We start from the raw sequence: 25,260 nt of genomic DNA on the forward strand, positions 1-25,260 counted from the left end.
TTCTAATTTACTGACATGCACCTGTATGTTTATTTAACACTAGTATATTTTCAAGTGAAGCCATTACATCAAAAAAGCAAAAAGCCACACAAGGCTGTATATTACAGTAATTTTACCAAGAAGCTTAAAAGGGGTTTTAAGCACTAAAGGAATAGTTCACCCAAAAATAAAAAGCCAAAAAGAGTCCACAATCCATAATAATGCTTTAGGGTAAAAGTGAATTATAAGCCTACTTCCCCAAAAAAACATATTGCTTTAACAAATACAATGTTAAATCACATTATACTAAATGAAAATTAAGAGTTATAAAATATTAGATCTCAAATATGCACAAAAAACATATTGGCCTGGTTTCATAGACAGGGCCAATGGCCCTGACTAGGGCTGTGCAAAAAAATCTAATGCGATTTTCATGCACATCTCATCAGTAAAGACGCTCCTGTAATTAGAAGTATATAAAAAAAGAAACGCTCTGCGGGGTTAAATTTTAAGTTTAATGGCATGGTTGCCTTGGTAAAATTCGCATTTTAGGGGCTAAATATCATGTTATTGGTATTGTCGCTTCGACCCGCGGACATGAAAAACAACCACAGACTTGGCAACATTGGTTGGCATTTACTACACAGAGCCGTAATTAACTGACAATCTACACAAAATCGATTTTAAAATCGGTGGCGATTCTTTGTCGATTTTGAAAGCGATTTTGTGTTAGTTGTCCGTAGACTATGGCTCTGTTTAGTAACTGCCGCTCCACCTGAACCAGTGTTGCCAAGTCTGCGGTTGTTTTCCATGTCCGCGGTTCGAAGCAGCCCCAATACCAATAACATGATATTTAGCCCCTAAAATGCGAATTTTACCAAAGACAACCATGCCAAAAAACAAAACGTATATTTTAACCCCGGGAAGCAATTTTTTTTATCTGGGAACCTCCTGGAACCCCCCATTAGTTTTAGACTAGTTTTGAGAAGCAAAAGGGCATGATTTGTTGTGAAAACATGGCAAGCCTGATCTGAACACACGTGGTGGAGATAATACTTCTAATTAAAGGAGCGTCTTTACTGATGAGATGTGCACGAAAATCGCATTCGATTTTTTGCACAGCCCTAGCCCTGACATATTTTAAGATACGTCAGTGCAAGTTTCTTTCAGGTAAAACAGCTCAAACATGATTTTTAGTCTGGGACTAGCCTTAGGCCTTGTCTGTGAAACTAGGGGATTGCATTTTAACCTAATAATCATTCATTTAAATATATATATATATATATAATAATTGTAATAATAATAATAGTAAATAATAGTAAAAGCTTAGTAAAACAAAACTAAATCTTGTTTTTATGCTTAAGTTATCCTAGGTTTAAATTTACTCAGCAAAAAATGTTCAGCAGTCATAGAGTGTTAGTTGGGTGGCAGTCTTGTATGCCTCACACAATGAGCAGGCTTTCCATCACACAAACATCTGTATGCTATACTGATATCATGCTGCGGCAGGCAACCACCACATGATACACAATGTTCTTCACAAAACTGTGAAAATATAAGAAAGCTCTCATTCGAAAGCCTCTTGAAATATGTTACCTCGGAACTTATGTAATCCACTTATGTTGCAAAACAGAGAACAGAGCTCACAGAAAATTGATCTACTTGTACACACACCCAAAATACATGCTTAAATAAATTGTGCATGATGTCATCCTGCATTTGGTCTCTACCTGTATCAACTTTTAGTCAACTGATGTATCTCTAATCATTAAGTCTTCATTCATCACGAATATTCTTCTCCCTGCTTGTCCTTTTAAAACACACTAGTAACATTAAAAGTACCATTACTTCAGGTTTAAACTTGATACTGAAAATAATAATAATAATAGCCAAATTTGTTAATATTGATATTAATATGCTTGTTTATAAATAAAAGCTAGTGTTTAATAGTATAAAAACTTTTTTGCAGAAGACAAAAACAAAAAAAAAGGCCTCACATCTGCCATTCAAACTGGCATCAAGCAGATACTGATGTAAAAGCACTTGCTTCAATTGAATTCCTAGACAAACTGAACTGGTTTGGCTTCATTCTCACACAAAGACAGGAAAAGGGAGATCTCCATGCTTCCTCTGTTTGCTTGCCATGTGGACATCCAGAGACAGTGCCAGACCACTAGAAACAGTGTTGCCTGGGCCAGAAACCAACACACAGAGACATTGTCCTGATGCATAAATCTGTCTGGCACCCTGCATAGAAAGGTGAATGTGTGTAATGGTCAAGGCTCCCAGAGTATTTTACAGTGTGGTTATTCGAGACCATTGTTGTGGCATGTAGATGGAAAACACCAAAACGAAAACACAGTGCAATAGTCACTGAGAATTTACTTCTACCACAATGGAAAACATTTCAAACCAAACTGGTGTTTCACATTATATTAATAATAGAAACAGTAAACTGAACTACTCTTTCAAGAGCAACTCTTCTCGAAAAGAGAGCATAATTCTTCCTGTTATGAAACCACGGGGACTGACAGTAAAGGCGGGCGTACACGGTGCGATTTTTGCTGTCGTACGAGTTTGCATGGAATTTTTTCCAATCCGTTCATTCTCATCATTCCAAGCATGTGCCATTTCATGAACAGCAGACAAACATGCAACTGACCACGTGAGCAGTTCCGGCGTTCCCACAAAAAAACGCTCCTCCACCGTGAATAAATCGCCAACCAAATGCATGAGTTTTATGAGGTGCCATGCAAATTAATTTTTTACCAACATCCACATACGATAAAAATCAGCGTCCGAATAGGGCTTGTGTGTCTGTTCAAGTACAAGGAGATGCAAAAGAATCAACTCTGTGTTTGCATGCTCTCTGAAACGCACTGCTGTGCGTGCAGAAAACAGCACACGAGTACTGAATCAAGTTTTCTTTCGCCTCTTCTTGTCCTGGAATGGTTTAAAATCATTTGAATGTGTAAACTGACCAGACAAAACACATACAAATGATAAACTTTGACTCTATGATGGTTCTATGATGGTTGACTCTAAATCAGGTATTAAATGCATGCCAAACTGTGGGGCCTGGTCCATATGGATCAACAGCGATATATTTTACCTCGGGAGACGATCTATCTGGATGTGTTGATCAAGTGTAGATAACCACTGATTTGCATAACAGATTCTACACTTGGTCCATGGGGGAAAAAACCTTTAAAAGGACTGAAAATACAACAACTTCATGTGACCACAACATTTGCAAACTAAAAATAGTTCACAAGTGGTCAAAGGAAGCATTTGAGAAGCATTTTAAATGCTCATACTCTGCTGACCACATGTGATCAGATGACTACCTGAGATGGATATTAATTTCAGGTGTAAACAGGACCTGATATAATAAAATCCACACAACAGTTGATGACTTTGCGCTGAATTAATTAATCAAACCATATGCTTTCTAGGATGAATCCACATCAGATTCTTAATAAAGGGACTGCAAGTAACAGGCTTGATTAGATTGGAGATTAGACTGTAACTCTCTAAATTGTGAGCTGTGGCAAGGTTTCACTGTCCTACTTAGTGCAGACACTTGCACTGCTGATCCAATTACTGTCATGTGCTCAAACTCCCTGCGTGGCCAGACAGAAAGGACTCTCCCTGACTGAGACTATGTCGGAACAACACGATCACGGGAACAAATGAGAGAAAGATTAAAAAAAAGGAACATCCAATGATCTTCAATGGTGAAAACTCTCAATATCTATTCCATTGAAGCAAAGACATATTTAAATCAATAGTGCACTATTCCTAGTGTATTGATTCCAAATGTATAACCCAATTTGCTAAAAAAAAACAACAACAATACTTGATATGTCTAACTTCAAACACCAAACTCCATCTGATACAGTAAAGGAGTAAAAATAATTCCAGGGTCATGTGAGGCTGCCCTCCGACAGTCAACACAATTAGCACCATTCACTGTGATATGTACACAACAACAGATCATTTGATCACTTCCAAGAAATCATCAACAAAGAAAGAAAAACTGTGAGCGGTGACTGTTAGGGCTATGTTCTGTTTGGAGTCATTTCTACCTTTGAGAGCGGGAAGCTTCTGCAGTTCCCGGTTCTTGCTGAGGTTGAATCGTGACGAACTCTGTCGACGCTCCTTCTTTACAATCTGAGGCCCACCTGAGTACTTAATTTTGTTGAGCTGAGTGGGAGGTGGAGTGCTGTTGCTCGGACGCTTGCTGGCTGACTGCTGGGCCTAGAAAAAAAAAAAAAAAAAAAAAAAAAAAACAATGTTCTGAATCAAAATGGGCACATAATGCCATCCTATGCTATAGCACCACTTTTGGTCACAGAACGTCAGACTCCAGTGTCTTCCTGGTGGCAAACAACATAAGAGACAAAAACACTGCAAAAAAAAAAAGAGGAAAAGGGGGACAAACTCATTATGGAGAGCATTTCATTGGAGAAATATTTGGATACACTCATCAGTGCTAGAGTCAGTTTTCTCAGAAGTGAAAGACTACATTTAAAATGTCTGCATCTACTAAAAGCGAATGGCCAACTTGAAGAGTACACCAACATATAAACGGCCTTAAAGACAATACAGTAAAAACTAGACATTTATTTTATTGGGTCTTTAAAAAAGCTGACTTCATTGTGTATAAAGTACATCCGTTAAGTTTCTACATCTCTCTTGGTATTTTTCTAGATAAACATTTCTTCTTCTATACCTTGAATATCAGTCAATTACAGTTTTGGTTGCACCTCTATATACATTAAAACTGTTTTTACATATCTCTATTCATCATAACTTAATCACAATGCTGTTTGAAAGCATCTACCGAACTACAATATATATTTAAGTCCCTTAACTGCATTGTGCCTCACTTGGAAGCAGCTAGCTGTAATGCAATATTGAGCACCAGTTAAATATATGAATAATGAAAAACAGCTTTATGTGTGTACAAACACCACATTTATATAATTTAAAGAATAAAAATTATTCTATTCTATTAAACAAAAACTCTCAAAACATTAAATAGAAAAGGATCATAAAGATAGCATATTTGGGGAAACTGTGATTGATTGTGCAACTTTTTGTGCAGTCGAAGCAATACCTGATCTGTACTCCTGTCACAAAAATAAAGCATGGCTTGAAGACAGAGAAGGAAGGACAGAAAATATATATTGTAAGCTACTTCTATTTGATTTAATAACACAGAGACAAACCTACAGTCAAGGCTCATTTTGAGGGAGGATTGCTTTGCTTTATGTAGAAGAATAAAGGACAGCTTTAAGAGCCGCTTCAATCTTGGCTATTTAATAAAGCAGAAATAGAAATGAGGGTTTTCTGGAAGGAATGAAGATATCAAGAGTTTTAACCATCCTCGGTACGATACACTTCAGACCTGTGAGTTTGACAAGCTAAATGTGCAACTGTTAAAAAAAAAAATAACTATATAAAAATAATCTGAGCAGCCAAAAAGACAAGCAAATCAACCGGAGATTACTTTGTATATTACTATGCATAATAAACACTGCCTCGCAAAAAGGCTCTGATATTGAGTTTTAGCTTTCTTGTGCCCCGAGGAAAGAAAAAGCCCAGCTTTAACACAAGCAAGTACTTGTGCCAAGTCCACTAAGCAGCCCTGCGGTCAAACAAGAAATGTTTTTAAAACGGTCATCTTTACCTCTTCTGAATTTTCAGTCCCAGCATCCTTTCCACCGCTGGAATTGCTGTTCTTTGTGCTGCTTTTTGCAGATTTGTTTGGTTCCTGTAATGACCACAAAAGAACCAATACATTTAATTCAGAGTCATAAAATCAAATGAGGCTCCTATTATTCTGATCACATTTAAAATAGCCTTTTTTTGGGGGGTGGTCTGCAAACAAGTCAGATCAAAGGGCATGTCATGCTGCAGGACAGGTATGACGGGAGATGGCCACCAGCAGCCCAATTGTAAACTAGCTTTTGAATCAATCAAAACATTGACTGCTTTCTGGGAATGAGAAATGATTTGAGTTCACACCGTCCAGCATCATATGCACAGTGACAAACTTGTCCACTAATATATCGAGCGTTTATATAACGATGCCCACAGCTTGTCCACTGAATCATTGACTCATGCAGGGACAGGAGAACATGTTTGCGTGTTCAGCTTATGCTGCAATCTGTCAACTAATAACGTTACGCCTCTATTCACATATTAACGGCCGATCATAATCTCACTATATGTGTGAAACAGCTATCGGAGAGCATTCTCTCAAACATAAAAGACTGACATCTTGAATACAGGTCACGCTGAACTAAAGAAAACGCGTTGTCGTTATTTAAAAAATCTTGTGAACATGCAACTGTCAGTATTTTTACTTGAGACTTACAGGCGAAATTTGCGCCCTTAGCGGGCTAAGTTAGCGGCTAGCGCGGCCTTCTCTTATAAAAAACAACGCCAGCAAATGCGATAGTGTAATTGTTATACAAACTTAATTATCTGACACATTGATAAGACGTGTTATGATTGTAATCTGTACTTTACCTTCTCTTTCTTAGTTTTATTCGGCATTTTGCAAATGTTGTCTTTAGCCTTGCCTCCGTGATAAGGCTTCCCTCGCACTCGGGCTCTCGCGCACACTGTTACCTCCAGCTCCCCGCGCCCTCCCTTCACCATTCGTAATCTAATTGGTCAGCAAGGCTGGAAACTACCTGGCAACAGCATATCGGAATTTTTCTATTGGCCGATTTTTGTATCAGACAGTCTTTTGAGCTTTCTGAACGGGGTCCTGGCTGCGGAGAGAAAGGGGAATACAGCTGTTGTTGACGGCTTATCTATCTCAAGTGGAAGTGCAGATTGTCTCGAGAGGAATTGATTGTGGGAGGGAGACTGGTGTTGGTGACATTGAAAGTTAACAGAGTCAGAATAGGGTCATCCAGAGGCTATTTTGGTTGTATAAAGCAAAAGAGCTGGAACCCTTATATAATTTTATATGTGAATATTATATTATATTATTGAATATGTGCAGTGGAGTTCATTTGTGGTCCAGGTTCAGAGTTATTGTGTCATCAGATAGATTGTACTATATTCAATGTATAAAGGATATTATACATTATGATAGTGATAAAAAAAACCCTGCTGCATTGAGGAAGTTCCACTGCAATTAACTTTTTAATAAAGGGTTAAAAAATAATAATCAACAAATGTAGGTTTTCTTATTATATATATATATATATATATATATATTTATTTATATATATATATATATATATATATATATATATATATATATATATACAATCTTTACCTTTGAATTAGTTTTACACATCATCCTTTTGTACACATCTAAACCCATATTTATCGTTTTATATTTAGACATAAAACAGTATTATAATGCAATTATAAAATCTACATTTTAAATTAAAAATAATATTTTGTACATTTTCTTAAGATTCCCTCAAAAAAGACGTCCATACAGAAACATCTACTGCCATCTATTGGCATCTCAAAACCATTTCGAAACGAGACTATACAATCATATAATTTTGATTCAAACAGCCAAAAGAAAACAAACATGATTGCATTCATAACCTTTTATTTGAAAAAAAACATAAAAAAAAAATATTTTCATTTGCCTGTCAGTAACTTCGGATTTCATTGCAATTTTTAACAAATTCACTAGTTAATGAAGATGGTGAAAAAAGCATAGTTCACGTCCAAATTGAAAATTAAGTAATTTACTCGGTCGTCTTTCCAAACATGCATGACTGGACTGTGTCGAACACAATATAAGATAGTATAAAAGTTTGAGTCTTTAATTGAGATTTTAATTGTATGAGACGAGAAAGAGACGAGAAAAAAAGCGATTTTTTTTTTTTTCAAAGTATCTTCTTTTGTATTCTACAGTAAAGTTTCTGATTCATCATTGTGCACGAGGGTGAGTAAAATAATTTTCATGTCGGGGTGAACTATGCTTTTTACTATGCTATTTTTAAAACTTGCTCAGACTAAGTGCATCTATCTACATGAATTATAATGATTCATTCATGATAAAGTACCAAAACCAGTTAAGGCAAAAACACTTACCTTCATGGTAAGCTGCAGGCAAATTTTTAAAGATGTTCTTTCCTGGATGCAGATGTCAGCTGTAATATTGCCGTCATTAAAACACAATGTAAACCAACCAACCATAAATCCATCAAATGCCTAATGTCTAAACAGTGGAATTTCTAAATACATTAATTATCTTAAGGTTTGATTTCTATCAGGATTCATGCATATATGGAAAACTATTTGTATGTGAATAATGCACAGATAAAACCAATACAAGTTCAGTAATATCATGTTCAAGATGTTTACTAAAAGCAGTTACAGCATATTGGCTATAAATTTGTAATTTAAACGAGCAATTATATGTTTGATGTCCATGCAAATATGTACACAGCACAATGGGCCTCATTCAAGAAACACCAACATAATAGATTTGTAAATAAAACCGCTCATAAAACCATGTTAATGCAAACCGTTTCACTCAGTGTGGCAAAGTACCTGAAAGAAAGGTTTTATGAATGATTTACACAGAAATCCGCTCTGCTCATGTTTCACCAATGAGGCCTGATGTGTGCAAAAGGTAAAAAAATAAATAAATAATTAAAAGCCTTAATCTAATAACAGCAATAATAAGCATATCAGTAAGAAACAAAGACAGAAAGGGTTGCTGTGATTTATTTGAGCTAGCACAGAACGTGTGCAATTACACCAACTATCTGTAGATGCTAATGTTGCATGGTAGCAATGTTAACACAACATTGATTCCTTTAAAAAAAAAAATAACTGGAAGGAAAAGCCATCAAAACAGAGTACAGTGTCATAAAAAATATGAAGGCCAAGCCTGATATTTTCTGTTCAGAGTTGTGAACGCACATGTCCTTGAAGCATGAACTCCACACCATTTCTCTTCTGAGCCTGGATGTTTCTGGCTCCTGCATTAAAATATCTTAATTTATTTAAATGGAACGAACAGAGCAAATGGCTTTACAGACTTAAATGTTTGATTCACATCATATTCATTATATGTTTTACATTACCTTTGGGAAAAAGGAATGGTTTCTGCTGGAAAAAAATAAGGAAACAAGTAGCTCAATACCAGGTGCTTTTGACGAGATAGCAAAACTTTTACACATATTAAGGATTCATTACTAGATGCAAGTTCTCATTCTCTTAGAGGGATTCCTTCCCCAGCACCCACTTCAGAATGAATGCTTTTCAGTCCACGTTTTCACTGGCATTACCTGCCAAAAGGTTAAGAATACACATGAAACATTCTAACTGGATAAAGCAAAGAATACTTCAAAATCACTTATTTACATTCAGAGGTAACATGTACATTCCTAAACCTACTCTTGGAAGGTCCTTTACAAAGGTTCAAAATTGAATTCAAATGTGTCCAAGTTCAGTTGCTCAGTGAAAGAACCAGGAAGAGGGGAGAATGACATGGGTTCCTCAGGTTCCAGAGGGTTTTCCTCTTCATTATTTGTCTGCATTGTATCCTGACTATCTACTTCCATCACAGTTATATCCCCCACAGATATTTCAAAAGATTTAAGAACTTGTTGATCATCAAAATCTTCCTCTTTCGCATCATCTTCATTTTGAAGGTCAGGTTTTAAGATGTTATCCTCAAAGGCTTGTTCAAATTCGGAGTCCTCGTTCTTGGGAGATTCTTCACTCTGGGCAACAGTTGATTCCACGTTCTTCTGAGATTCTTCTTTTTGGGCAACTTCTGAGTCCTCGTACATGAGAGGTTCTTCTCTCTGGGCAACATCAGATTCCTCGTTCTTGGGAGATACTTCACTCTGGGCAACTTTTGAGTCCTCGTTCCTCGCAAAATATGATTCCTCATACTTGAGAAGTTCTTCTCTCTGGGCAACATCTGAATCCTCGTTCTTGGGAGATTCTTCTCTCTGGGCAACCTCTGAGTCCAAGTACATGAGAGGTTCTTCTCTCTGGGCAAAATATGATTCCTCATACTTGAGAGGTTCTTCTCTCTGGGCAACATCTGAATCCTCGTACTTGAGAGGTTCTTCTCTCTGGGCAACATCTGAATCCTCGTACTTGAGAGGTTCTTCTCTCTGGGCAACATCTGAATCCTCGTTCTTGGGAGATTCTTCTTTTTGGGCAACCTCTGAGTCCTCGTACATGAGAGGTTCTTCTGTCTGAGTGACATTTGATTCCTCGTTCTTTGGGGGTTCTTCACTCTGGGCAACATCTGATTCCTCATTCTTGGGAGATTCTTCACTCTGGGCAACATCTGAGTCCTCGTACTTGAGAGGTTCTTCTCTCTGGGCAACATCTGATTCCTCGTTTTTGGGAGATTCTTCACTCTGGGCAACATCTGATTCCTCGTACTTGAGAGGTTCTTCTCTCTGGGCAACATCAGAGTCCTCGTACTTGGGAGATTCTTCACTCTGGGCAACATCTGATTCCTCGTACTTGAGAGGTTCTTCTCTCTGGGCAACATCTGATTCCTCGTTTTTGGGAGATTCTTCACTCTGGGCAACATCTGATTCCTCGTACTTGAGAGGTTCTTCTCTCTGGGCAACATCTGATTCCTCGTTGTTGGGAGATTCTTCACTCTGGGAAACATCTGATTCCTCGTTGTTGGGAGATTCTTCACTCTGGGAAACATCAGATTCCTCGTTCTTGGGAGATTCTTCACTCTGGGCAACTTCTGAGTTCTTGTACTTGAGAGTTTCTTCTCTCTGGGCAACATCTGATTCCTCGTTGTTGGGAGATTCTTCACCCTGGGAAACATCTGATTCCTCGTTCTTGAGAGGTTCTTCTCTCTGGGCAACATTTGATTCCTCGTTCTTGGGGGTTTCTTCTGTCAGGGCAACTTCTGAGTCTTTGTTTTCGGGAAATTCTTCTCTCTGGGCAACAGTAGATTCCTCACTCTTGGGAGGTTCTTCACTCTGGGAAACATCAGATTCCTCGTTCTTGGGAGATACTTCACTCTGGGCAACTTCTGAGTCCTTGTACTTGAGAGTTTCTTCTCTCTGGGCAACATTTGATTCCTCATTCTTCGGGGTTTTTTCTTTTTGGGCAACTTTCAAGTCCTCACTCTTGAGAGTTTCCTCTTTTAGGGCAACTTCTGACTCCTCGTTCTTGAGAGGTTCTTTGCTCTGGCAAACATCACTAACACTTTTGTTTTTATTGTTGGACTCTTTGCCGGTTAAACCACTGTCTTGAGGAGCAAATCCATAGGTTTTTTTGTCACCAATACTGGCACTGACAGATGCTTTAACTGCGGCACTGTCACTGTAAAAAATGTCATACAAATCTTTTGCTTTTCCTGCTGCAAGGGTTGTCTTTGGCTTTACAGTTTTGGGAGATGGGTCTCTGGCATTAGAAGAAAGCTGAGGAGGAGGTCGAAGGATTACGGTGAGCTTCTGCTCCTCCTCAGGCACTCCAGGAGCAGCCACATCAGATTCTAAAGTAATAACACACTGACGGGGGGTAACAGGATTCATCTGGCTGGGATTTACCATTTTTGGTGCCACAGTGGGAGACTGAAGTGGTACAGGTATGTTGATATCTACAGGCTTTGCAGAGGTGTCCTTTGTTTGTTTTAATTGTACCTCTTCTCCACCAAATGCCTTAGAGATGAGGTCTGCTGACAATGCTGGGACCCCCTGAGTTCCTGTTACAGGTGCAGGAGATTTGTCAGCAGATGGTGTTGGTTTATTTTGCACACCTGTGTAAGACTTCCTAATAACCATGGGAGCTTGGGGAGGAGGTAAATTAGGATTAGCTTTATTTTCGTTGTATGCTAGCCATTCACCTGAAGGGGGAAGCACAGTCTTTCCTGACAATTTTATAGCAATGGATTTTGCAGCAGCTATAGACTTCGAAAAAGGATCTAGCTCAGCATCCGTGTTTTCTGCCATTTCTGTAGGCATACTCTCTTCCTCTTCCTTTAAGAATTGCGCTGCCATCCTCTCTGCCTCCTTCTCCAGTGCAGTCTTCTGTGGCTTTTTCAGACCGAACCTTCCAAAGCCAAACCGACCAGCTGCTTCCTCGTTCTTTTTGCGAAGTTTAGCAAGCAAGGCAGGACTTGGGCCACATAAGACTTTAGGAGGCTCGCTAGGTTTATCTGGTTCTGATTTACCATCTTTAGCATTGGACTTCCCTATGCTCTCCTTGTCATCTTTGGAATAACCAGCCTTGCCCTTCTGGTGCTGAGCTTTATCTTCCTTTTTTTCATATTTCCCATTACTCTCTTGGTCCTCATCCCACTTTGATTTCGGCCATTTCCCCCAGTCCTCATCTTTGTACTTTGACGACTTCTCTTCAACCTCCCGAGTGTACTTGTATTTCTTATCCTCTTCTCTGCCATACTTGGACTTTTCCTCTTCTCTACCATATCGGCCCCTATCATCATCCTTTCTAAATCTATATCGGTCATCCTCATCTCTATATCGATAGTGTTCATCATCTCTGTTTCTAAATCTGTCCTCTTCATACCTTGTTCTTTCCCCTTCCTCCTTCCTGTATCTATGCGTGTATTCCTCTTCTTTTCTGAAGCGGTTTCGCTCATCATCATCTTTTTTGTATCTAGCTCTCTCATCCTCTTCCTTTATTTTGACTCTCTCATCATCCTCCTTGTATTTTTGTTTATCAAAATCATCTTTCTTGTATTTCTCCTTGAGTTTATTCTCATTCTCTTTGATATTCTTATACTCCTCTTCCTTGCTGTACTGTGGTTTTGTCTCCACTTCATTACTTGACATTTTTCCTTTGTTGTGTTTGGATTTCTTTATATCTTCCTGTTCATTGTCTTCACGTTTTCGTTTGTGCTCTGAACTCTTTTGGCTCCCTAAGCCAGCCTGACGGTCAAGGTTCCTCCTTTGTTCATAGAGCGGATTTTCATACATTTTTGCCTGGTGACAAAAATCACAAGAATGCATATTAGACAATCTGGTGTAAAAAAAAAAAAGTTATTATAATTAGTAGTCACTTCCTAACTCAATTAAATATATAATGAACATCATGTGTGATATGCACCTTGTATCTCTCATTGTGAGCATGGCAGGTAACATGGGCCTCAGCGCAAATGGGATCACCAAAAAACTCCTCACATAACTGGCAGAAGAATCCCCTTACAGGGATCAAGAACTCAGAGCCTAAAGGAGGGAATACAGTACAAAATTAAATACTTTTTCCAGTAATGTGTAATCTTTTTGATGCCTGGTAGTTTACCCTTGCTCTGTTCCAATAATGAGACACACTGCAAGAAAACCACAGTTTCAGACACTGCAATTAACATGACACCGATTATCATAAAAATTTGAAGGATTTTGGTTTTCTGATCCTTAGATTCCATTTAATGATTCCTGTTCTTTAATGGTACATTGCCTTAAAACAAAAAATCACTTAAGCTTAAATAAAATTAATGCGTTTTCTGATTAACAATAACATTTTATCAATACCCTGTTACCTTTGGCTGGCTTTGAAGTCCTCTTTCCAGCTGGGTGTTTCTTTTCACCCTCTGACTTTGCCCAAGGTCTGTCATAAGGATCTAGGGTCTATAAGAGAACAAAACAATTGATGACTGAAGCAGAGTGGCAGAAATAAAAATGCACCACTCATTCACCACAAAAAAATAAAATAAAAAAATAATCTGATTACATAAATTAGCACACATACCTTCCTATGGGTTTTGCTGTGCAAATGCATGAAATAATCAAACATTGAACCACTGGTAACATTGCAGTTTTTACACCAGTGGTTTCCTGCATCATAGTACTCGAACTGCTCGGCAGCAGTGTCCAGGGAGTGGCTGCTCGATGGAGGTGGTGACTTGAGTTTTTCAGGAGACACTCTTGATTTTGAGGGTGTTACCTAGATTAATTTAGTAAGTACAAAAATTGCATAAGTAAAAGTGCCTAAGAAAATAAAATACTCTTGAAGTATCTATTTTGAAATTCATAAAGAAAAGGTTATAATAAACAAATATAAAGATCCTATCTTTAAAAAGTTTATCATAGGAGACTTACCTTCGGAAAATGGGCCATCTGTTTTCCAGTCGGGGAGAAGCTACCCATGGTTTTATTACTTGATTTTAATTGACTACTATAAAACTAATGGTTTTAAAAAACATTTCAAAATGAGATCTGAAATAGCTTTTATATCATATAACATGCATTAAATTCACCAATAAAATCATAAGGCACCAATACAATATAAAGTCATCCATAAGAAATCTCATGATAACAGTGAATATCTTTTGTTTTTGAGCTAGAGAAAAATAAATGATTTTAGTGTGTGTGTGTTTGTCATGATCTTAATCAAGAAAACAAGTAGTACATACCTTATGTGCAAGACTAAGAACACTTAATTAACGAACAGCCATAATGAGTAAACATTGCATTTTATGTATGTGCATTTTATTCTATGTGCCAAAAACGGCACAAAAGTTGATCGGATCAAGAAAAAAAACAGCATGTTATTCTGTTTAATCTCAAAGCAAACATTTAGGTGCCAGAACTGAACCCTTTCTAAATGTTACTACTGTAGTGTATGTGTGCTTTTAGATGTTATTCCTTGGGGTCCTTCCACAGATCTGCAAAGGCATGCAGCATGATTCAACTGAACTACAGGTACACTGATCTTAATAATCAGATTATGGCATTATTTTGCTCAGTTACTTTAATGGTCTGATTGATGAAAGCTGGTACTTAATTTCAGAACCACTGGACTAAAAAAAGCATTGGTAAAAATAATCAATGTTTCAAGAGTACCAAATACATTTTTGCCTAATGACACCCCATAAGACGTCCCTCTATGTAAAATAAAACAGGCTACTGAAATGACTGGAGTATTCATCTCACGTGAGAGAAGACTGTTTTAAGTATTTTTAATTAAAGGTAATTTCTTTACTGAGAAAAAAATATTAAATACAGTAAAAAAAAAAAAATTACTAAAAAGATATTTAAATATTTTGTAGAATCACGGTCAATAACTTAATGCCACTTGATAACATTGGTACAGTGGTAGTCTTCACTATGAAAAGCCAATCAAGTGCAAGTACCTCTCCTGTAACAGAATTAGCAACTCTACCTTATTGTATGCAGTGCTGGTTTTGGCCCCTGATTTCTCTGGGCTTCTGGTTGACTCCTTCTTACTCTGAAGGGGCTGCTGCCCATGGTCCCCAGGGATCTTCGAGTCTTTGTAGTCTATACCGAGAATAAGAGCCACTTTGACCAGCTCTTCATATTTTTTATCTGCCTCTCTCTGTTCAGCACGCAATTTGGAGATTTGGGCCATTGCATCCTCTTGGAGCTGACCAAGCTCGATGAGGACAGGGTCTTTGTGTCCATCCTTCTCTCTTCGCTTCTTTCGTAGAAGCTCCCCTAAAGGCACAGATCAAACACGTATAATAGAGTGGGCCCTTACGTAGAATTAAGGAAACGCTTCCATTTTACACTAAGAGGGAAATACCTTGCTGCTTTCTCAATGTTTCCACATCCTTTAAGAGATTTTCTTTCCTCTTGTGTCGCACTCCTTTCTCCTTTTTTAGCTTTTCAAGCTCTTCCATGACCTAAAACAGAATTTTTTTGGCCCTTAAATTTATTCATCAACCAAAACATAGGGGTTTGAATCCTGTTATGAATTTAATGATTCGGTTTCTGATTCCACTTCCTTAATACCTCCCAAAATATACACAACACAACAATATGTAAAAATGTAATGTTTTTTTGTGTGTTTTCCAAATTTTAAACACTTGGTCATATGAACAATCAGTCAGTCTCACTTCGATAACTCATAAGTTTAAGATTAATTTGGAAAAAAATCTGATTTATTTATCTTCAGAACACAGTTTAAGATATTTTAGATTTAGTCCGAGAGCTCTCAGTCCCTCCATTGAAGCTGTGTGTACGGTCTACTGTCCATGTCCAGAAAGGTAAGAAAAACATCATCAAAGTAGTCCATGTGACATCAGAGGGTCCGTTGGAATTTGTTAAAGCATCGAAAAATACATTTTGGTCCAAAAAAATAAAAATGATGTCTTTATTCAGCATTGTCTTCTCTTCAGTGTCTGTTGTGAGTGCGTTAACGAACGCACTCATGATGATGTTTTTCTTACCTTTCTGGACATGGACAGTATACGTACATACATTTTCAATGGAGGGACAGAAAGCTCTCTTAAACTGTGTTCTGAAGATGAACGGAGGTCTCACGGGTTTAGAATGACATGAGGGTGAGTCATTAATGACATAATTTAGATTTTTGGGTGAACTAACCCTTTAATATAACCACACTTTTATTGAAAGTAGCAATAACATTGGACAGAAAATGTATTATTATTTAATATCAATATATTATTTTTATTTAATTCCATTCAACAGAATCAGATGCAAGTTTTTTTGGGCTAATTATCCAAAAAATGTATACTCCTTCTAAAGCCATTATTATCTGAGCTTGTGAGCGAAGCATATCGAGATTATGAGAGCAGATCAGTGGACGAGAGGGTAGCCTCATTTCACCAGCGTTGCCATGTTAAAGCACATTAGTGCATGTTATTTACGCTGACTTTGCTTTACAGGTGAGCCATTAGCATTACATGAGCAGAGCACACATTCATAGAGCGGTTCATTGAGTGGAGCGGCACACTGCACATAACGACAGGGAGAATAAAACCTGCGCACTGATCACTACTTGCCATACATTTTCTCTTTTGCCCGAAAACTGAAAAATGCCATTTTCAGCCAACTTTTTTTTTCCAGTGCATCCCTAGGAATTTATTTTTCAACTGGGGGGCAAAAGAGGGACAATTAATACAGATGGGCCAATCTCATGTTGTGTATTTATATGTAGAACTGTAGATATCCAAATCATTTAAAAGTTCAGTAAGTTTTAAAATCAGCAATAAAATGTAATAACTTATTACTTTTTAATGTTGTCAGAACTTTGTGAGATCGCAAATAATTTGTGTGTGTGTGTCGGTGCATCCACACGATATGGGGGTCAGATAGTAGCCACTAAGCTATAATAATATAGGTCTATCGTATGTGACGTGGTTGTATGATTTGGTAATATGGGAGAGCCTATACACTGCTCAAAGTCTTGCCAACTCCCCAAATTTTGTAAGCATGTTTAAAAATTATTGGGACTTCAGGAGCGCTGGTAAATTCCTTTCACGCGATGCGAGCATCAATGATTTCTACACGACTTTGTGTGAAATTTTCAAGAAATGTTGGTACGAGCTCGTGGGACAGAAAAAAAAATGCATCATGTACATCCAGCCTAAAATAATTTAGAGTGCAGGAGAGGTCTCTTAACCTAGTTCGAATCAGCATGAACCCACACACACTCTCCAACATGGAAAAAGTGTTTTAGACTTGCATAAAAGAGACATTTGGATAAGTATTATTCAAAGTTGATCAGATTTCTGGCACTTACCTTCTGTTTTTGGCTAGCAGTATTCTTATCTTCCATTTCTTTCCTCTGAATGCCACTGGTGATCGCTTTAGTGGCCACAGGATCCGATTTAAGGGGTGCTGAAAGGATGAATCAAATCATGTTGGTAAACTGTGATTAGAATTACCCCCAAAAAATCTCTCATTTACTCAGTCTTGTCATTCTGAAACCATGACTTTCACAGAACACAAAAGGTGACATTTTTAAACGATCTTCACACAGCTTTTTTTTTTTCATTATTCATCATGACCACATGCTCCAAAAAACTTCAGTCTTGCTCAATCTTGTATCAATAAAAAATATGCCACCTTGACACATTGGCCCATGTTTTACATCACTTCATTGCTCCATAAACATGTCATAAGAATTATGCCAGTTTGAATATGCTGGATGAAAAGTGAGATTTGAGAAGCTGCAGCATATTAGAAGGTTTTCAATAGGGTTGGGAACAGAAAACTGGTTCTTATCCAGAACCAGTAGTGCCTTTCTAAAAAATACCAGAACCGTTCCAAACTCCTAAGTTTTGGGTTCGATATTGGTTCTTGTGTGATTTGTGGGTTTTTTGTTTTTTGGTTCTTTCAGAAGCTTTACAGACATGGTCACTATGAACCGCCATTGAATAGAATTGACCTGTGTGAAGATTCTTTAAAAATTCTCCTTTGATCCACTCAACCAACAATATACAGGTTTGTAATAGCATGAGGTTGAGTCCACATACACAATGACAATTTAATTTTCTGTAAACTATTTCTGCTTAGGAATCACATGTAAGGTGACTTACCTTTTGGATCATCCTCTTTACTTTCACCCTGCACAGTTTTGATCACTTTAAGAAAGGGCCGCTCAATGTTAGGGAGGCTGTAGGAATCCATTGGACTGTGAGGAGGTACTGGCATACCTGGAGGTGGATACATCGGCCATCCCGGAGGCATATATGGAACATAATTGCCATATGGATCATAACATCCTGGTGGGTACTCAGGTGGCATTACCCCACCTGGGGGTGGCCCTGGGTATGGGGGCATGGGATGTGCTGGGAGGCTGGGTCTGGAGGGATACGTCTGTGGCCCAGGACCCACAGTGGGTGCGGCAGGCCAGCCGCTTTCTGCAATCCCAGGTTTAGCCTCTTTCTTGTTCTGAATATTTGAGCATGGAGATCTTCGTTCTGGGGAAACAGGCTTCTTCTTGCTGCGACGTGAAGTGTGATCCAAACTGGCACTTCGGCTTCGACTTCTTTTGTTTCTACTTCGGCTGCTACTCTGACTGGAGCTCCTGCTGCTACTGCTGCTGGAGCTCCTACTACGGCTCCGGTGCTTTCTATCCGACTGCCTACGAGTCGGTGTCTTCACAGGGGTGTTACCGTGCAGACGCGCTTGTGTTCTAGCGGCCATCTTGCTTATCTCAGCCATGCCCAGGTCCAAGCCAATTGTTTTAAGCAAGTCTTGTATCTTCTCATATTCCTCTACCTCCTTCCTCACCTTTACATCCTGTGGCCCTATTCCAGGTGGGAAGTCACCAGGTTCTTCCTTGGCATGTATCTCAGGTGTGGCCGAGGAACGATGACTGTCTGCCTGCCTACTGTCTCTCTGCGAATGGCTCATCACAGGTTCTCCAGTATGGCCGAATGTGTAAGGTTCTCTTCTCTGAATATCACAAGACCTTGGGTAACTTGTGTCTGGAAAGCTGGAATTTGCTGATTTCACCTCATCGCCCTCCTCCTCTTCATCCCCATAGAGGAACTTCTCCTCATCTTCAATATCTGGCTGACTCTTTTTCACATGGTGTTGTTGGGCGACCTCTGCTATCATTCCAAGGAACTCTGTGAGGTCTGATTTCTCCTGCCTTCCCTTCTCTTGAGGGAGCAGCAAGTCACTTCCACCCTCTCTGGCTGTTTGGATCTTACCAATCAGCTCTTCGAGAAAACTACCATCAGAGCTTTTTCCCAGCATGGATGTGAACAAGTCTGGATCCATGGTTTTGGAAAGCGCACAGAGAAGCTGTTCTGCCTCATGTGAGAGACCACCATCTGGATTTCCTCGAGGGGAATCACTATTCTGAAATACATTGGTTAAATATGCTTTAGGCACACTAGCATCATCATTCTTTGCTTTTTAAAAATAAAACTAAATAAATATCACCCAAAGCATTGGTCACATTAGACTTTGAGGAGACAAAATAAGTATGTTGCATGGTATGAATGGAAGTCATTGTAATGAAAAGTGTAGTGTGGCCACCCATTAAAGGAATAGTTTTATCAAAAAATTCAAATTTCCCAATGATTTCCTCACCGTCAAGCTATTCAAGATTTAAATTACTTTTTTTTTTTTTTTTTTGTGAAGCGAAGCAATGCATTTGTGTAAGAAAAAAAAATATATATGTACAACTTTAAAAACAAGCTTCTGCTAACTGCTGTATGTGTGTACATGAGAGAGTGGTGTTCCAGGGGATGACGTAGTCAAACGCGGAAGTGACAAAGACGAAGTCACACAGGAGATTAGGGCTGGGTGCTGAACTTCGATGCCTTTATGGTATCAAACGAAAAACTTCGATACTATAAGTATCAAAAAATTATTTATCTTTCGGTGCCAAATATCGGTTCCAAAAGCAGACGTTTTTTTTTTTTTCTGCCAAGCGGCTGTGTCTGTGTGAGCTTGTAGCATACGTGCATGTAAGGACCTAAATTCGCCGATTTCTGAAGTCACACAACACAAGTGTAGTTGTTTTCTCTCAAAACGTTTACGTTTTACAATGCCAAAGTGGTCAAAAGTGTGGCTACACTTTATAAAAGTGGATGCCGAGTCAGCAAAGTGCAACCTATGCGAAGCCGGCAATACCACCAATTTAATGAAGCATTTGTTTGGATGAGTGTTTTGACCTCCCTCCCTGTTTAGTTTGGTCTACTCCATTGCGTTTCTTGAAACATGCCCCCTTTCACGTAGTCTAAAAAACAGAGAGAGAGATTTATCCGGTACATCGAATTTCTCTAAGCAGCAGGCCACTGTATACGTTCACTTAAAACATAACCGACTGTGTTTACGAGAATAGTTGCAAAGACAATTATTTTGATATAATTGTGTGCGTTTGTGTTCATTCAGAAATACGATACGCAAAAGATGAATTCATTCTCTGTACGCGCATTGTCTGAAATGCTGCTCGCAGCGCGTGCTTTGAATGAGTGAGCGCAAGTTCCGAACGCACAAATTGTTTAAAACACTTTAATCAGCAATATTTAGAAACAATGAATGGCGCACCCCTATCCAAAAAGCACAACCAGTTTTATTAATAATGTTATCCTGAGTGTGAAGTGTTACCAGAATTTGTTTTAATTAAGGTGAAAAATAAAAGTTTTGTGTTTAATGTATTTGTGCTGATGTTGAAATGGATTTTAAAACGTATGGTATCGAAAAAAGAATCGTTAGGAACCAGTATCGAAACTGAGGTATTGAAATTGGCACTGGATCGAAAGATTTTGAACAATACCCAGCCCTATAGGAGAGAGCATAACCAAACACTGGTCACAAATTAGAAGTACAAAACAAGGATTTGCAAAGAAATTTTGAGGATTTCTGACAAATAAAAGAAACTGGTTTTCCAAAACAAACCTTGATTCAAGACTAGTGTGACGAGTGGGGAAGGGCCGAGAGCCGTGGAATTGGAGCGAGGCCAATGGAGTGATTGGAAATGAGCGACACCTGCTAAACTCACCGGTCTCAAGTCCCACGGAGGAGATTGGAAGAATACAAAAGGCCTGGGCTTTATTTTGTGTTTGGTTTTGGTCTCTGCGCGACTGTCATCTGTGAGGGGCTGTTGAGCTGTTTTGTGTTTATTTTGTAATTAAAGATTCATTTTGATTGTCCACTGGTTCACACAATTCTGGCATTGAGATGTTTGCCGTATTCTCTCATCATAAACAACACAGCACAGATGCATTTAAAATATTTGCTTTTAGTTTTATTTATTTATCTGCAATAGCATGTAAATACTAAACATCATCAGAAATTTAAACATCAGTCCATCCCTAGTACTGAGGATTGCAAATCAAAAAATAAAAAGTACTAGGGATGGACTGATGTTTAAATTTCTGATGATGTTTAGTATTTACATGCTATTGCAGATAAATAAATAAAACTAAAAGCAAATATTTTAAGTGCATCTGTGCTGTGTTGTTTATGATGAGAGAATACCGCAAACATCTCAATGCCAGATTTGTGTGTGCTTGGTAAAAATGCGCAACACTGTAAAAACATCTAAATGAAATAAGGTGCAACATGAGCTTATCTTAATTTGATGCCACAATCTACAATGTCTGTTCATTTCACTTTGTTGGCAACAGACATAATCGATTTTATTTGTTTTTGCAGAAGTGGCACTATATATATATATATATTATGAACAGCTTTTGACTTGCATTTTGAATGTCAAAATAACCCAAGAAATAATGAGAGCTGCTTACCTGCACTAGCATGGGAGAATCGGTCTCAGAGGAATCCATTCTTTTCTTCAAAATTGACTTTGCAGGCTGTACAAGCGTATCCTGAATTTCTTTACGTCGCCTGGCCTTCTCCAGCTCGGTAAAGTCCTCCTCCTTAACCCTTAAATGACCTGATTTGACTCTCCGGTTGACGCTGCTTTGGCGACTCCTACTGGAGCCGCTGCTGCTACTGCTACCACTACGACTGGCGCTGCGGCTCCAGCTCCTAGCGCGACTCCGTCCTCGGCTTCTCCCCCTGCTACGGCTCCTTTCACGACTGCGGCTCCGTGGCCGGCTCTTGCTCCGTGCCCTGCTCCTGGCTCTACTCTGTCTGCGGCCACGGCTTCCGCTTCTGCTTCGACTTCGACTGTAGCTCCTCCCTCGGGTTCTGCTCTTGCTGCGCGCTCGGCTCTTCGCTCGTTCAGGACTCCTGCCGCGACTGTAGCTCCGACTCCTGCTGCGGCTGCGCGGGCGACTTTTGCTACGCCCGTAGCCAGGACTACGGCTCCGCCCCCTGCTCCTGCCGCGACTAACACTGCGCCTCCTCGAACCTCTATCGCTGTGTCCATCATAGCTTGACCTCCGTGGAGAGTAACAGGGCTTTTTATACTGTGATTCTCCAGCACCATAATCTCTGTCGACAGAAATCACCACATCATAAACTGCAATTAAAGGACAAGGCCAGATCTAGTGAGTCTATATGTGTCTATAATTACACATGACAGCTTCAAGTACTCATCCCTAAGGGTGTCTTAATCTCCATCAGAGAATACTGCCAATCTTCTGATTTTGAATAGGATGTAGAGGAAAAATGCAAGTTTGAGCAAGTGCCTCTCCATTACGAAATCAAAAGTTTATTGGTGACCCCACTACCTAGAGAGCAAGGTGAAAAATGAGATAAATTTAATAGCTACTGATAATTTAAGAAAAGAAAAATGTAAGACTCTTTATTAATGGTCACACTTATCAGCATCAGCCTAATTCTCGAAATGGGAAAATAACAGACAATGTTTTTACCTTCAGAAAATGATTCCACCCATTCGGAGGAATCAAACATATCTGACATTTTAAGACCATTTCCGAACACATAGTTTTTATTTATCATGCATCTCCTGGAAACAAGGCACATGTAACTCCATGTTTGGTGTGTTCAGAACAACTTGAGAGTCTGGTAGTGATCCTCAGTCATTTAATGTTTTGATGCTCAGTCTTTCTCAACCAGCTCAGCAAGCAAATCTGTTCAGATTTTACAACGTCACAGTGTATTTTTATCTTGCAGAGCCTCTATTATGCAATTCTTAAGGTTCCTAATGTTGTTTTGGGAGTCTCTTACAATAGGATTACATGTAAGCAAGGTGAAAAATTGCTTTCGTTTTCTCACAATATGCATCTAATATAAAATCAAACCAAAAATTGTCAAACAATTCGTTCAAAGCAGTTTTAAGATTGATTTTCAATAAACCCCTCCTTTCCGTGAGCCTACTCTGCTCTGATTGGTCAGAAGGCCCAGTCGGTTGTGACTGGTCTAGTGCGTACAGCGTGTGTTGGAAACATCCATTGCCATAGTTCCACATTTTGAAGGCTCAATAGAAAATATAAACATCTATTATTTATCATACATACAGGTTGCAGCTGGAGCCAGAGTCGATTTTTTATTTATTTTGGTAGACAATAACTTTATTGTGCACTTTTGGCTTTACAACTTTGCAGAACGTTAACATTAACATACAACTACAGTAGACACTGAATGAAAGGAAATATTCAAAATGGCATTACAGGGCCAACTTTAAGACTCAAGATATTGTTATAATACTAGGTTTCATCTCTTACCGGACATAGGGAGCTTCAGTCCCTGGATGGGTCAGCTCATTGCCCACAGTTATGACCAGACTGTGATCAATGGGGAGTCCACGAGGAGGCGATGGGGTGTATCTCTGGTAAAGAAAATGGGTACATAAAATAATTCATGCATGGAATCACACACACACACACACACACACATAGACACAAACAACTTACACTTAACTGCACATAATTATAAATAAATAAGTGGTACACTCGGCAAAACTTTTTTTTCACCATGGTTTAATACCATATAGATACACAATCGCGAACTCAACGTCCCGGGGCAATTGTGTTTCCCAATCGGGAGTCTTAGCATATATCATTGAATTACTGCAGAACACAAGCTTCTAGAGGCACATACGTCTGAATTAATACATTTAGGAAATGGGTGCAGAGCCAGTGGGGTTTTGTAGGCAAAAATGAATGCCTTGAATTTTATGCGAGCAGCTAGGAGTAGCCAGTGCAAATTGATGAACAGAGGTGTGACGTCTATTCTTTAAAAATTAATCTTGCTGCCGCGTTGATTAAATGTAAAGGTTAGATAGAAGTGGCTGTGAGATTTACACAGAGGGAATTGCAATAGTCCAGCCAATTATTATTATTAATACAATTACTTAATGTATAAAAATAAATAGTAAGAAAATTGTATTGTGTAATCTGTATCGCATCGTAAACTGAGTGAATCATTCATTACATCTCGATATGATACTAGTTTTTGCTGATTTGTCCGCAGTAAAGTTCCGCTGATGTATTATTATTTATTTATTTTATTCGGGCCAGTTGAATTCATTTTGGGTTACCAAAATCTGAAGTACGGTTGTCAGGGAAAATTTTGCGATCCCTAAATGAGTTTAAATGGCACTTTGAGATACGTTACTTCAAAGAACATCAGGGTAAAATGACACTAAAATCATGAAACCAATTTATTTATTATTTAAGTATGGAATGAGACAGTAATACCATTATAGCGCTTTAATACCATTTCCACATGCTAACTCATAGCATAACACAGTATTAGCGTAATATATGTCCGAAAACACTTCACCTAGCGTGTAGCGTTACCATGGCGGCTTACTGCAGCGCTGCGTGTAGCGTAGCGTGTAAACAGTGTGTTGTTTACTTCATACCCCGTAGCCTCGCTGAGGGCGTGCTCCTCTGTATTCACCGGGTGGTGAATACCTCCTCCGCGGTGACGGACGGCGGTACGGGTCCGGGGGTCCTCGGTGGCCCGGTTCAGGACGGGGCCCGAAACCACGCGACGGCGGAGGATGATAGCCGCCTCTGTGCGGCCTAGACCCGCGATACATTACGACGCTTAGCCGCTGTTTCTGCGTCGATGTAGAGTCCTTATTATCCTGGGTGCAGTATAGCGATTATTCCTGCAACAGGTAAATGCGAATACAAATAAATTAATATGAACGAGAGCGCATTCATCACACTCAACGACTCTGTCTGACGTCGCTTCCTGCAGCCGCATTCACGGGAACTGA

The 25,260-nt window shown here is 38.9% G+C and overlaps 2 protein-coding genes across 32 annotated transcripts in view; both read right to left on the reverse strand.

The window, feature by feature from the left end:
* Window positions 1–6,776, reverse strand: part of LOC128026494 (serine/threonine-protein phosphatase 2A 56 kDa regulatory subunit delta isoform) — a 28,879-nt gene extending 22,103 nt beyond the window's left edge. The window contains exons 1-3 of the mRNA XM_052613696.1: window positions 6,520–6,776; window positions 5,675–5,758; window positions 4,068–4,239 (exon numbers count right to left, since the gene is read on the reverse strand). Of these exons, the coding sequence (XP_052469656.1) occupies window positions 4,068–4,239; window positions 5,675–5,758; window positions 6,520–6,651 (388 nt within the window). The 5' untranslated portion in view covers window positions 6,652–6,776. The remainder of the gene's footprint in view (window positions 1–4,067; window positions 4,240–5,674; window positions 5,759–6,519) is intronic.
* A 1,908-nt stretch (window positions 6,777–8,684) lies between these two features.
* On the reverse strand, window positions 8,685–25,260 carry LOC128026498 (zinc finger protein 318-like). Of its 31 annotated transcripts, none has more exons than XR_008186442.1 (14): window positions 24,898–25,259; window positions 23,756–23,859; window positions 21,908–22,559; window positions 18,236–19,508; window positions 17,437–17,534; window positions 15,475–15,574; window positions 15,094–15,386; window positions 13,681–13,875; window positions 13,472–13,559; window positions 13,039–13,157; window positions 9,376–12,914; window positions 9,175–9,266; window positions 9,063–9,084; window positions 8,685–8,957 (listed from the first exon to the last, which is right to left on the reverse strand). XR_008186442.1 is itself a non-coding variant. In XM_052613724.1 (14 exons), the coding sequence occupies exons 1-14, from the start codon at window positions 25,075–25,077 to the stop codon at window positions 9,390–9,392; spliced, it is 6,165 nt and encodes a 2,054-aa protein (XP_052469684.1). In that variant the 5' UTR covers window positions 25,078–25,260; the 3' UTR covers window positions 8,685–9,389. The 31 variants fall into 31 exon arrangements, 26 of the variants coding, with proteins under 26 accessions (XP_052469684.1, XP_052469690.1, XP_052469682.1 ...); XM_052613724.1 differs by having other exon boundaries at window positions 8,685–10,096; window positions 10,265–10,306; window positions 10,433–10,474; window positions 10,643–12,914; window positions 24,898–25,260; XR_008186441.1 differs by having other exon boundaries at window positions 8,685–9,084.

The sequence above is a fragment of the Carassius gibelio genome, chromosome A13, assembly GCF_023724105.1.
Source record: "Carassius gibelio isolate Cgi1373 ecotype wild population from Czech Republic chromosome A13, carGib1.2-hapl.c, whole genome shotgun sequence".
Classification (NCBI taxonomy): Eukaryota; Metazoa; Chordata; class Actinopteri; order Cypriniformes; family Cyprinidae; genus Carassius; species Carassius gibelio.

What these genes read in the sequence shown, in the direction of transcription:
- LOC128026498 (XM_052613703.1), bottom strand. Translation starts at nt 25,077, where the DNA reads ATGTATCGCGGGTCTAGGCCGCACAGAGGCGGCTATCATCCTCCGCCG. An exon ending in CTGCTAGCCAAAAACAGAAG is followed by an intron (nt 15,575 to 17,436) that starts GTAAGTGCCAGA and finishes ATTCTGTTTTAG; the next exon opens with GTCATGGAAGAGCTTGAAAA. An exon ending in AACATTGAGAAAGCAGCAAG is followed by an intron (nt 15,387 to 15,474) that starts GTATTTCCCTCT and finishes CTGTGCCTTTAG; the next exon opens with GGGAGCTTCTACGAAAGAAG.